We start from the raw sequence: 12,736 nt of genomic DNA, 5'->3' as shown, positions 1-12,736 counted from the left end.
TTTCTCTTCCATCATGGTCTCTCCCAAGAGACTGGATCAAGTTAGTGTTAATAGATGTGCTATAGAGTAGGACCTCATTGCTTCTCCATTCTAAATGGAATAGTTTGTGAGGATCTATGGATGCATCTGGAGCTTTTATAACAAAGGGGATAAAAAAAACCCACCCCCAAATTACCTAGTTTTTTCACTGCAATGTGTTCAGACTTTACTAAAAATATCAGTTGATCTTGTGTGACGTCTGCATGCGTGAGTTGCCATGTGTTTTACTTTTGATCCTGATAATCAGCTCAATGGGTGCTAAAGAAGAGTTGGTCTTTATGATGACTCTGACAAACACAGCTAAAAGGCAGAGCACAAAAGAAAGATGATGCAGTTATGGCCACAGAGTGCATCTTGGCCTGTGGAGCTGAAATTCTGTGCAGATGACTTAATTAGTAGTCCATAAATACCAAGCATTTTATAGCTATTAAGTGGCAAGTCTTAAGAAATGATGGAAGACAGCATATCCCAGTTATCTGATAAATGTTCTCATATCCAAAACAACTCAAAACCCATTTTCAAAAGAACCATCAGCAACATTTGCATTATGTTAAAATTAACTAGCCATGCAATTTCTACAAGTTCGTGATAATTAATAGAGAAGATGGAGTACTCAGGATTTATTACTTCACAGAAAACCTTTTATCCCTCTGGTCTCTAATTTACCCATCATTACCGCAATGAGGCAAACAGGCACACGCTCAATTAGTCTATAAAGATGTGTTCTACAGAAGGCCTATTTCCATAATAGAATGATGATGATGATGATAAGAATAGTAGCCAGCATTCGGAGTTCCTGTCGTGGCTCGGGGCTTAACGAACCCGACTAGCATCCATGAGGACACAGGCTCAATCCCTTGCCTCTCTCTGTGGGTTAAGGATCCAGCATTGCTGTGGTGTAGGACACAGAAGAGGCTTGGATCCCGAGTTGCTGTGGCTGTGGCTGTGGCGTAGGCCAGCGGCTATAGCCCTGATTCGACCCCAGCCTGGGAACTTCCATATGCTGCAGGCGAGGCCCTGAAAAAAACAAAACAAACAAAACGAATAGTAGCCAACATTTGTAGAGCTCTCATTAGCATGTTTTAATTCAAGTTGTCTTCACAAGAGTCGTATGATGTAGTGCTATTATCACCCCCATTCTACAGATGAAGGAACTGAGCCTTAGCCAAGGTCACACAGACCTAATATCTCATTTCTGAATAGCCTAACCACTAAAAGATATGTTCGGAAAGAAAAGGGCTGTCCTTAACCTCAACCTCTGTAGCGAAGTCCTCAACCATTCAAAATTCCTCTGTTCTTCCATTACAGAGGACATTTCGGATTCACAGACTTACCTCTGCCTGTTCTCCAGTTCCATTTGTAAATACATCTTTTTTAGGAACACATTTCCTATATTTCGTACCAGCTTTGAAACGTTAGATGTGCCTGTTTTTACTCAAAATTTCTATGTCTAATGGAAGCCGTGTCAGCCCCCACTGAGCCCCAGGTAGTGAAGTCCCTGTTCATCCTACCATCCCACTGGTAGCCTGTCTCTTCTCAGCTCTCATCTTAACAGTATGAAGAAAACTCCTTTTTAAGCCTCTTCTCTTGCTGCAACAGACCCTCTCCTCTTAGCACCCTGAATATTTTAATAATGACCTTTCCATAAGCCTTCCATGGCTATATGTCCCTTTTTTTGTGTCTTTTTAGGGCTGCACCTGCTGTATATGGCAGTTCCCAGGCTAGGGATCGAATTGGAGCTGCAGCTGCCGACCTACACCACAGCCACAGCAACGCAGGATCCGAGAAGCATCTGTGACCTACATACACCAGAGCTCACAGTAACTCCAGATTCTTAACTCACTGAGAGAGGCCAGGGATTGAACCAACAGCCTCATGGATACTGGGAGGATTTTTAACCCGCTGAGCCATGATGGGAACTCCTATATGTCCTGTTTCGAGTTGCATCAGGCAGACCGGCAACAGCCAGTGTTCCCGGAGGAGCTGGACCATGACTGGAATGGGACCAAGGCTGCTTTCCACGCTGTTTTTCATTTTCCCTGCTGAGTATTTCATGGGCTTTTTTCTCCCACAACAACAAACACTATTGCCCCATCCCCAAATGATGACAACTTTGGACCCCATGTTCTCTTCACTACAAAGAGTCAGTAGGCAGAATGCTAGGCTGTGCCATGACCAAGCAAAACAACTTCTTTCATGATGACGACAGCACAATTACAGCACCTGTAAAATAACCGCCAGGTACTTTGATCTCCTTTTGACAATTCTGACCGACAGGATGCACATGTGGAATTAAATGGAAGGAAAATCAGAACTAAATGTACCAGCTATGAATAAACTCAGCTCCCACCTGCATGGTACATGGGAAATTGTAGCCATTTCTTGCTCTTGTCTCTGTTCCAGGTAACGCGAAAGTACGTAGTCACCGAAATCTTTAAACCAATGTCAAAACTGCCTATGGGGCTTATCGTTAACAAGCACAATCACAATTATATTTTACACTTATGTAACCCATTGCCATCTACAAATCACTCTCAAAAACATCAACGCACTTAGTCCTGACACCAACACAGCTGGGTGGGTAATAGAGGGAGGCTCACCCTGTTTTCTAGTCTCAGAGACATTAAATAATGTGCCCAATAGCCCACAGCTGATGAGTCACAGAACTGGGAGCAGAGTCAAAGCCTTCAGGCTCTAGATCATCCGAACATGGTGATATTAAAAACATGACAATGTTAAATACCAGCAAGATTTGACTATGCTCTGTGTACTGTGCTAAGTGCTATATTGTAAATGACCCCATTCCATCTTCCCACCAGCCCTGTGAAGAATGGTAATATTATTATCCCCGTTCTACAAATAAGGAAACTGAGGCACAGGGAGTTTAAGTTGCCCAAGGTCTCACAGTCAGGAAGTGGAAGAGTAGGGATTTTGACTCAGGCAGCCTAACTCTGGGGACCACATTATCTCCAAAATGCTTTTACACTCACCTATTGCGAGAAAGTTTAGTTATATCCTGTTATCTATAATGTTATTAAATTTTTAAATTCTGACTCAGGTATTTCCAGAAAATATTTTAAATGATGGCAGGTGATTTGGAATGCACTGTAGCCTTGACTGTATTTTGTATAGTCAAAATATCTATCTCAGGTTTAAATACCTTAAAACCTGTGTGCTTACTAATCCTTTCAGAGTCTAACGTCATAAAGCTGTGAGGCACTAGAGAAGATGATGGAAGATAGTTTTGTTACACTTTAAATCTATAGGAATAAAAAGTGAATTTATTATGTGAATGTCTTGCAAACAATTGCATCACTCTTGGAAAAAGCAGGCCTTTTTCCAAGATGTCTACCACCAAGAAATTCTGTTTACCATTTACGACCTCCAAATCATTCCACACTCCCATAGCCCACAAGATGTGCCTCAAACAACTACCATATAGACAGTCCAGAAGAGCAAAACATGGTTTTCTTAGCGGCTTCTCATGCAGATCCCAAAGAAAGTCATGTAATTTGACCTGCACTTATCACAACTGAACTTTGCCTGATAATATACACTTGGATGGAAGAGCTATTGACCTGTATCTAATCAAGTATAGGATGAGTTACAAGTAGGTATGTTTTGAAAAATTACTTACAAATGTTTGGTCCATTATTATCTCTTCCTCAGTAGTTTCTCTGTATCAAAAGCATCAAAAATTATAGAAAATGAATTATAGTATCAAATACATGAAGGAACAAGTTTAGGAGGAAGACAGCTCTGAGGCAGAACAGTAGAATTCCCCTAGCTTGGAATTTGAAAAATACTAAGGCTCCAATGGAGGATAATGTGAAAGAAAGAAAAAAAAATATATATATATAAAAAACTGGGTCACTTTGCTGTACAGCAGAAATTGACAGAACACTGTAAATCAAGTATAATAAAAAAAAAAATTTGGAGTTCCCGTCATGACTCAGCAGTTAGTGAACTCGACTAGCATCTAAGAGGACACAGGTTTGATCCCTAGCCTTGCTCAGTGGGTTAAGGATCCGGCGTTGCCGTGAGCTGTGGTGTAGGCCGGCAGCTGTAACTCCAATTCAACCCCTAGTCTGGGAACCTCCATATGCCACAGGTGCAGCCCTAAAAAGAAAAAAAAAGATTTTTACAATGGCCACATATTACCTTTGTAATAGGGAAAAATCATAGACACAGTTTTGTTTGTTTTTGTTTTGTTTTTGCTTTATGGTCGAACCCATAGCATAAGGAATTTCCCGGGCCAGGGATTGAATCCGAGCTGCAGCTGCGATGTGACCTATGCCACAGCTGTGGCAATACCAGATCCTTTAACCCACTGCGCCAGGCTGGGTATCAAACTCTCAGCCCTGCAGTAACCAGAGATGCTGTAGCTGAATTCTTAACCCACTGTGCCACAGCAGGAACTCCATAGACACAGTTTAAAAAAAAAAAAAAGTCCAGTTTTCTCTTAATAACCTATCATGAATTTACTTCCATTACTTTCCATGAACCTTCTTGAAACTATTTATATTTGCGCATGCTTAAGAAGCCAAAATCTCAGTGTGTGGAAGATAGGCAGCCATGTTCAACATTTTTAAAATCGATTTACCACAGTATACCAGAACCATCTTATTTCCAAAGGGATTCCTCTGGATGTCCCTTGAACAGAGGACTAGTGTATGTGCAGGGCCAGAGCAGGGAACTACCTCTCAGATGACCAGTTGCCTTGGTCATGGTCTTCCGGATACTACTCAGCGCCTGCCAATTTCACTGCAATCATCTCTCCAAATCTGTGCCCCAGACAAGTTTTGAACTAGTCAGCATTCCCCACTTTAAACATTTCAAGCTCCCTCGATATTTCTAATTCTTGAAAGTGCATTATCTGGAAATAAAAGACCTGGAGTTCCCGTTGTGGCTCAGTGGTAATGAACCTAACTAGTATCCATGAGGATGCAGGTTCAATCCCTGGCCTCGCTCAGTGGGTTGAGGATCCGGTGTTGCAGTGAACTGTGGTATAGGTCGCAGATGCTGCTCAGATCCCACGTTGCTGTGGCTGTGGCATACATAGGCTGGCAACTGCAGCTCCAATTTGATCCCTAGCCTCGGAACTTCCATATGCCACAGATGCAGCCCTAAAAATAAAAACAAAAATAAATAAATAAATCCTCAGGCATTGGCCATCCCCTAGGCTTTCATCCCTTTTAAGGCATGATTTTTTTTTCTAAGTCACAGAATCATAGCATTTTAAAACTCAAAGGGGCATTAGAGGTAACCGGTAACCTGTAACCGGGTCCAATTCCAGTGTTTCCCCTATTTATTTTCCTCTGTTCTGTTCTCCCATTGGCTTTACACCCTACAGTAAGAATACAGGGTTCTTCCTCATCCTAAAGAGAACCTACACTCAGAAGTGAAGATGCAACTGAAGATGCTGCAGTCCCTTAAAATCAGTCCAAAAGCAAGGAAATCCCCTAGGGACAAGAACAGACGGATCCACAATAGATGCCACTCACATACCTGCTTCGAATTTGAATAGCCAGATTAGCAAGAGCAAATCCACTTTCCTGAAATAGAGAATTCAACTGTAAAAGACCTATCAATTTTAGTATTCCTGCTCCTCTTTCTTTACCTTGCAAAGTTGCCTTAGATGATGTGATGCACTCATTATTTCAGTTGGTTCAGACGCTCCCTGGTGGTCTAGTGGTTAGGATTCTGCACTCTCTCAGTTGGTTCAAAGTTTCCTCTGCCTCACTCAACTTTTCAGTTTACATTTTACCTACTATTATGGGCTGGACGGTGCCCCACCCAAAATGCGTAAGTTGAAGCTCTACCCCCTAATGTGACTGTATTTGGAAATAGGACCTTTAAGGTGGTAATTAAGGCTAAATGAGGGCCTGAGGGTTGAACCCTAAAGCAATAGGACTGATGCCCTTATAAGAAGAGGAAGAGACACCAGAGATCTCTCTTTCTTTGTACACACACACACACACACACACACACACACACACACACACACATACACAGAAGGCATCACACAGTGAGGATGTGGCCATCTGCAAGCCCAAGAGAGAGGTATCACCAGAAACCACCCCTGCCAGCACCTAGATCTTGGACTTCCAACCTCCAGAACTGTAAGAAAATAAATAAACACATATATAAAACTGAATCCCGGGGGGAGGGAATGGGATGGACTGGGAGTTGGGGTTGGTAGATGCAAACTATCATATTTGGAATGGATAAGCAATGGGGTCCTACTCTACAACACAGGGAAATATATTCAATCTCTTGGGATAGACCATGATAGAGGATTGTATGAGAAAAAGAATATGTGTATATATATATATAAAATCTCCCTGGGTCACTATGCTGTCCAGCAGAAATTGACACAACACTGTAAATCAACTCTACTCTAAAAACTGAATTGCTTTATCGTACACTTGAAACTGATACAATGTCGTAAATCAACTATACTTAAATTTTAAGAATGTCTCATTTAAACCACCTAGTGCATCCTATTTTGTTATGGCAGCCCTAGTGGATGAATACCCCACCCGTTTTCAAGCATTTAGAATCATGTAGTATATACTTGAAAATAAATGCTGATGGGTAGAGAGGGAGACGGGCATCATCATTTACTATTGGTGGGGGTGCAAGTTGGTATCGCCTATCTGGGAGGCCACTTAGTGACAGCCATTAAAATGTGATGATGCAGTGGCTTAAGGATCCAGTGTTGTCACTGCTGCAGCGCAGGTTTGATTCCCAGTCCCAGAACTTCTTCAGGCTACAGGTGCAGCCAACAAGTATGTGAAATATTCATGCCCTTTGATCCAGCAATTCCAGTTCTAGAAATTTATTCTATGGAAATACTCAAGTGCGCCCCCCCAAATGTATTACAAGGGCATGATGGTCATTATTGTTTCCATATAGATAAAGAAATAGAAACAACCTAATATCCACCAAAGGATGTCTGGATTAAAAAGAAGTATTACAATACAACCATCTGGTGAAATCCTATTAAAGTGTATGAAGTAGATCTATATTTACCTGCATGAATGTGCTCAAGGATACAGAGTTAAGGGAAAAGAAAGCAAGTTGCAGAGTAGCAAAATTAGTATGATTCCAATGACTCTTGTAAAAGAACATACATACATCACTGTTATTATGTGTATAGAAAAAAATCTAAAAGAATATACTTCAATCTGTTAAGAGAAGTTAATACAAGAAGTGATATTGGCGGGGGGACATTTACTTTCTGGGTTTCAGATTTCAGTGTCTGAATTTTTTTACAGAGAGTAGGTGTTACTCTTACTATCAGAAAAATGTAAGGATAAATAAAACATTTACTGTATAAAAGAGAGAAGAAACTAAGGGTTTTTTTTGTGGCTGCACCTGTGGCATATGGAAGTTCCTAGGCTGGGGATCAAACCTGCGCCTCCACAGCGATCCTGGCCACTGCAGTCTGATTGTTAGCCCACTGCACACAGCAGGAACTCTGAGAGACAAGAAATGAAAATGCATAAAACAAAAAATATTGAAGTACATTGGCATAAACTATGTGATCACATCTCTCCTACATTCCCCAAATAGGGAAATTTGGCAAAGACCCAAAATTCGTGTCAGTGGAGGGAAATACACAGTTCTAAATGAATTAAAATAATAGCATCCTCATTGGCACTATGAGAAACCACATACATCCTCATGCTATTGCTTACAAAGTGGATAGATTTCAGCAAAAAAAAAAAAAAATCAAAACCAACTTGCTCTGAAATGTCTTATGAATAGAAAAAAAAGTGAAGCCTAGTTTTAATCATGAGTATATATATTCAGTGATGTGAATGTGAATGTATGTATGCACATATTTTATATATAGCATCAATATTCAAAAGATTATTTTACCCAATTTTTGCAAATTTCTTTACAACACTGGTAATAGGGATCCTTGGCTCTTCATCAAAGACAGAGAAGCTCATTTCAATATTGTCACAAGAAACTGTAATTAAAAGTAAGATTAATTTCATCCATTTAGTTCAAGAAATTTAACTTCCGTAAATTTGGTCAAAGCCATTCTTCATTTTAAAGAAACCAAACAATTAAGTCTCATTCTTAAATTTTGCTTAATTTAACTACAAGGTCAAGAAACAGTACTTTCTGGAGTTCCCTCCATAGCTCAGTGGTTAACAAACCTGACTAGGATCCATGAGGATGTGGGTTTGATCCCTAGCCTCGCTCAGTGGGTTAAGGAAACGGTGTTGCCATGAGCTGTGGTGTAGGTCGCAGCTGCAGCTCCAATTCAACTCCTAGCCTTGGAACCTCCATATGCCTCGGTTCAGCCCTAAAAAGACAAAAATAAGTAAGTAAATAAATAAATAAATAAATAAAAAGTAATTTCAGTTCCATATGCAAAAGCAAACCAGGATGTACTGTCCCATTTCATTTCTGCTTCAATTATTTGGGCTGTTCTCTGATTTCTATACAACTGATGGACATTCTACAAACCCTCCAAATCCTAATTTTCATTGGCTGACAGATTTCTGGTCCTTTTGATGGCCAAGCTAAAGTTATCTCACAAATAGATTGATTTGTACTGAGAAAATACTTATTTCTTCCTGTGCCCTTCTTTATGCTTCAGGCTTTTCTCTATTTCCCTCTTTTCCTTATCTGTGCTATCAAATTTCAATCTTGGAATATTAAAAGTTGAAGGAAAACCTGACATTTGAATGATTTGGAAGGCAAATACTCCCTGGCCACAGATAAGCACTAGAAGCCAGCTGGAGGTGGAGTGTCAAAATGACTGAGACCCATGTAAAAAGGATTCCAAAAGGGCAAGCGAGAGTATCTTCTGGGGTTTTCTGGTATGTGGTCAACATGTCTGACCTAAGCCTGCATAATCCTTTTATAGGGAAGGAACTGGGTTCCTGATCCAGTTCACAGTGGCAGAGTCAGAGTCAGAGCATCAAGAATAAAATGGATGGAAATGAGGTTTAGAAATATACTGAGAGAGGAGTTCCCGTTGTAGCTCAGCAGGTTAAGAAACTGACTAGTATCCATGAGGATGCGGGTTTGATCCACGGACTCACTCAGTGGGTTAAGGATCCGGCACTAACTATCACAAGCTGTGGTTAAAGTTGCAGATGTGGCTCAGATCCTGTGTTGCTGTGGCTGTGGTGCAGACCGGCAGCTGCTACTCCAATTCGACCCCTAGCCCGGGAACTTCCATATGCTGCAGGAGCGGCCCTAAAAGGCAAAAAAAAAAAAGTTACTGATCAAATAAATTAACATTACTCTTAGAAAAAAAAAAAGAAATATACTGAGTGAAAAGATACACTGGCACCATATTTCAAAGAAGCAAAGGTAAGCAAGACATCTAGAGAATTCTGTGTTTGGACAAGGTCCTCATGGTAGCCACTGTCTGAGGGAGATACGAAACACCTGCACCCTTCGCTTTCCCTTTCTGCCTTCAGAGAACTGGCTACCTTGGAGAACACATGTCCCATTGTGCATGCATTCAGTTATGCCACACACATTGTGGAACATATCTTTGGATTTAATGGCATTAGAGGGCGTTGAAGTTTCCATAGCTAAAAAGGAAGGTGTAGAGTCTAGCCAAGTTGTCTCAAAAGAGGAACAGGGTAGTGAAGATACAGATGCTGTAAAAGGATGTGTTACTCCAGCGGATTTGAGTGGAAATGGGGCTCCAGGAGCAGTGGATGTGGTGGTGGCTATATTTAGAAGGGAGTCCTGTGTCGGCTTAGAAACAGCTAAAGTAGGGGGTGTTGATGCAGCAAGGGTTCTTCTCCATGTAGATGTTGTTGTAGGGCTAGGAGGAAGCCTGGAACCAATAGATAGGGTGTGGTCAATTGTAGGATGTTGTTTACTCATTCAGCTAAAGGATGGAGCTTAAGACACTGTCTTGGAGTTGATGGTCACAGTGATTCTGGAGAAGGATCCAGGGGTTTGGAAATGTAGGTACTGTCATCTGTGGTTTTATAGACATAGGGAAAGAAGTTGGGAAGCCAGTAGTGACATTGCCCACTGTAGGTGTAGGGGTGGTTTGGGTGAGTGTGGCACTTACACCAGCAAAGGGTAGTGTCAGCTTAGTGAGTTGGTGAGTAAGTCGTAGCTTTTACACTTTTTTGGGTCAGTCAGAAATGTGGATTTTGACACCTTTCCTGGAAAGGAGGTTATAATGTGAGGAGTATCAGATACAGATGCCAGAGGGGAACCTGAAGGAACACTAGATAAGATCCAAGTCAGCATGGGTGAAGTAGTAGCCTTTGAAATGATAGTTCCTAAAGCAGCACCAGAAGGATTTGATGGCTGTGTGGTCCCAGGAGTTACAGATTTGTCTTCTCAAATGTGTGCTCGGGAGTTCCCGTCATGGCTCAGGGGTTAACAAATCGGACTAGGAACCATGAGGTTGCGGGTTTGATCCTCTGCCTTGCTCAGTGGGTTAAGGATCCGGCATTGCCGTGAGCTGTGGTGTAGGTGGCAGACGTGGCTCTATCCCGCATTGCTGTGTCTCTGGCATAGGCGGGTGGCTATAGCTCCAATTTGACCCCTAGCCTGGGAACCTCCATATGCCGTGGGAGTGGCCCAAGAAATGGCAAAAAGACCAAAAAAAAAAAAAAAAAGGTGTGCTTAACGTCGGCCAAAATAGTAGGGATAGATGGTGAAGATACTGATGAAGGGCTCGCAGACATCCCCATGGTAGGAAGAATTCCTATTGTGGACATCGATGATGTTGCCATAATGTCTCCAGATACAAGACCAGTTTGAGAGGCTGTGAGTGTTGACGAAGACTCTGGAGCAAGGTGAGGACTCTCTGTTTCCGTCTCATTGAGTGTAGTTACATGAGCAGCGGTAGAAGTTGGAAATTGAGAATCTTCAACTGTGGGTGTGTTCCAGGAAGTCATAAGCAGAGTCTGGGTGTTACTAGATGTAGTTCTTATTCCCAGAACTGGAAATTCAACAATTTGGGATGTAGGAGGAAGAGAAATCTTTGGAGCAGAGACCTTGGCTTCAGTACTATGAGGTGAAGAAATAAATGTGGTCAAAGAGAGTAGGGTTGCCCTGGATGGCCTTCATGGAGGGTATGAAACAGCTGATTCCCAGGCGTGATGCCTTTTATTAGTTTGGCTGTTGGAGTATCTTCTGACAAGGAAGTCCTCTTTTCTGTATTCGAAGAAAAGTAAGTCGTAGCTTTTACACTTTTTTGGGTCTGGGAGTGCTCTTAAGGCTAGTCGAAGATGGCGAAACCTGAATACTCAAGGAAGTATGGAGGTTTTCTGAAGGAGTAGATGAAAGCACACTTTCAGGAGCAGTGGTTCTGAAGTAAGTATTTGTAGAGCTGTTACTTTACCACCACTTACAGTAGACAGAGAGCTGTTAGTAATCTCAGTGAATATGCCCAAAATGGTGGCCTCGTACCCTTGTGATGGTTGTTGGGTTGTTGATAGAAAAGGTGAAGACTTGGTCTTTGGAATGGAAGAAATAGCTTCAGTGTCCTTAGAACCGAATGGAAAAGAGGGAGGGGTGCCTGTGAAAGGAGTCGCGATCCCAGCGGTAATAGTGGGTTGGCACGGTTTTCACAGAGGGGGACGTTGGCTCTTCTGGGGAGGAAAAGGATGTAGGTGTGATCCCGGAGGAGACCTCTGTTATTTCTGAAGTAGTGAAAGCAGAGGAAGCCACTACGCTTTTGGAAGTAGGCCCAGGATATGTCACAGGTGTGGCATCCCATGTCGCAATGTGTGTACGGTCATAGCAGGCTGAGGGTCATTGGAGACAACAGAGTATGGAACGAGCCACCTGCTGTGGAGGCGTGAGAAGAGACAGCTGGAGGTGGGAAAGCAGAGTCCTTAACTGACACTGAGGACATCTCAGAAACAGGCCCAGATGTGGCGACAGAGGGACTTTGCAGACATCCTGGTGGGCTGTTTTAGAAGATGTAGTCATTAGTACCGTGGGAGTGCCAGAAATTCTTGGGGAGGTGAAGGCAGTGACACTAACTGGCCACGAGGCCATCTGGGAGATAGGAATGGACGTTGCCACAGACATTTGCCCGAGAAGCGCCATAGGTATGCTTGGCGTAGAAAGGGCTATGGTGATCCTGTCGGGAGAGGGAGCTGGAAAACCGGTACTAGACAGTCGAGCTGTGGAAAGACAGGGACTCAGAGGAGTCTGCGTGCTTTCAGAAATGGAGGAGGCAACTGAAGACCCCGCAGGTTGAGTCCTAGGTGAAGGCGAGTGTGAAAGAGTCGATGTTTACAGGATCCGATATCCTGGTTGTTCTGGAAGATACCGTATCCACAGGTGAAGTTTCCTGTGGGTGTGAGGCAGGGTGAGTCCCAGAGGCGGTGCTTGCTGTCATCTTCTCAGTCCTGGGAGTAGCTACTGAGAGGGCATGCATGCTCTCTTTTTCAGGAGACAAAAGTGTGGTAATTGTCAGAGCTTGTGCAGGAAGGGCTGTTTTCCCAAGACTGGCAGCTGTTTCTGAAACGTGGACTGTGCTACTTGAGGTCGAGGTAGCTGGAGTCTGTGTCCTCCCAGAAGTGGGAGATGAAGCTGAAATCCCATTAGGTGGCGTCACAAATGGAGTCTCTGAAAGTGAATGTGTTTGCTGACTGGAAATGTCTGTGGTCCCAGCAAATCCTGTATCTGTTATTTTCAAGGATGAAGTTCTCTGGGAGTCTGAAATAAAAGGAATCTT

The 12,736-nt window shown here is 42.6% G+C and overlaps 1 protein-coding gene across 1 annotated transcript in view; it reads right to left on the bottom strand.

Moving 5' to 3' along the window:
- The window catches only part of ADGRG4 (adhesion G protein-coupled receptor G4), a gene marked incomplete at its 5' end in the record, with an annotated part of 43,457 nt that extends 30,721 nt beyond the window's left edge, over positions 1-12,736 (bottom strand). Inside the window, 19 exon segments of the mRNA XM_021079872.1 lie at positions 176-250; positions 253-325; positions 327-339; positions 2,390-2,447; positions 3,682-3,716; positions 5,548-5,614; positions 7,919-8,025; positions 9,572-9,983; positions 9,986-10,015; positions 10,018-10,165; positions 10,168-10,378; positions 10,651-11,171; positions 11,174-11,244; positions 11,247-11,375; positions 11,378-11,600; positions 11,602-11,799; positions 11,801-11,955; positions 11,958-12,286; positions 12,288-12,736. Coding sequence (XP_020935531.1) covers positions 176-250; positions 253-325; positions 327-339; positions 2,390-2,447; positions 3,682-3,716; positions 5,548-5,614; positions 7,919-8,025; positions 9,572-9,983; positions 9,986-10,015; positions 10,018-10,165; positions 10,168-10,378; positions 10,651-11,171; positions 11,174-11,244; positions 11,247-11,375; positions 11,378-11,600; positions 11,602-11,799; positions 11,801-11,955; positions 11,958-12,286; positions 12,288-12,736 — 3,304 coding nt within the window.

The sequence above is a fragment of the Sus scrofa genome, chromosome X (assembly GCF_000003025.6).
Source record: "Sus scrofa isolate TJ Tabasco breed Duroc chromosome X, Sscrofa11.1, whole genome shotgun sequence".
Taxonomy (NCBI): Eukaryota; Metazoa; Chordata; class Mammalia; order Artiodactyla; family Suidae; genus Sus; species Sus scrofa.
Note: the sequence above shows the minus strand (reverse complement) of the source record. Positions and strands in the feature narration are given on the sequence as shown.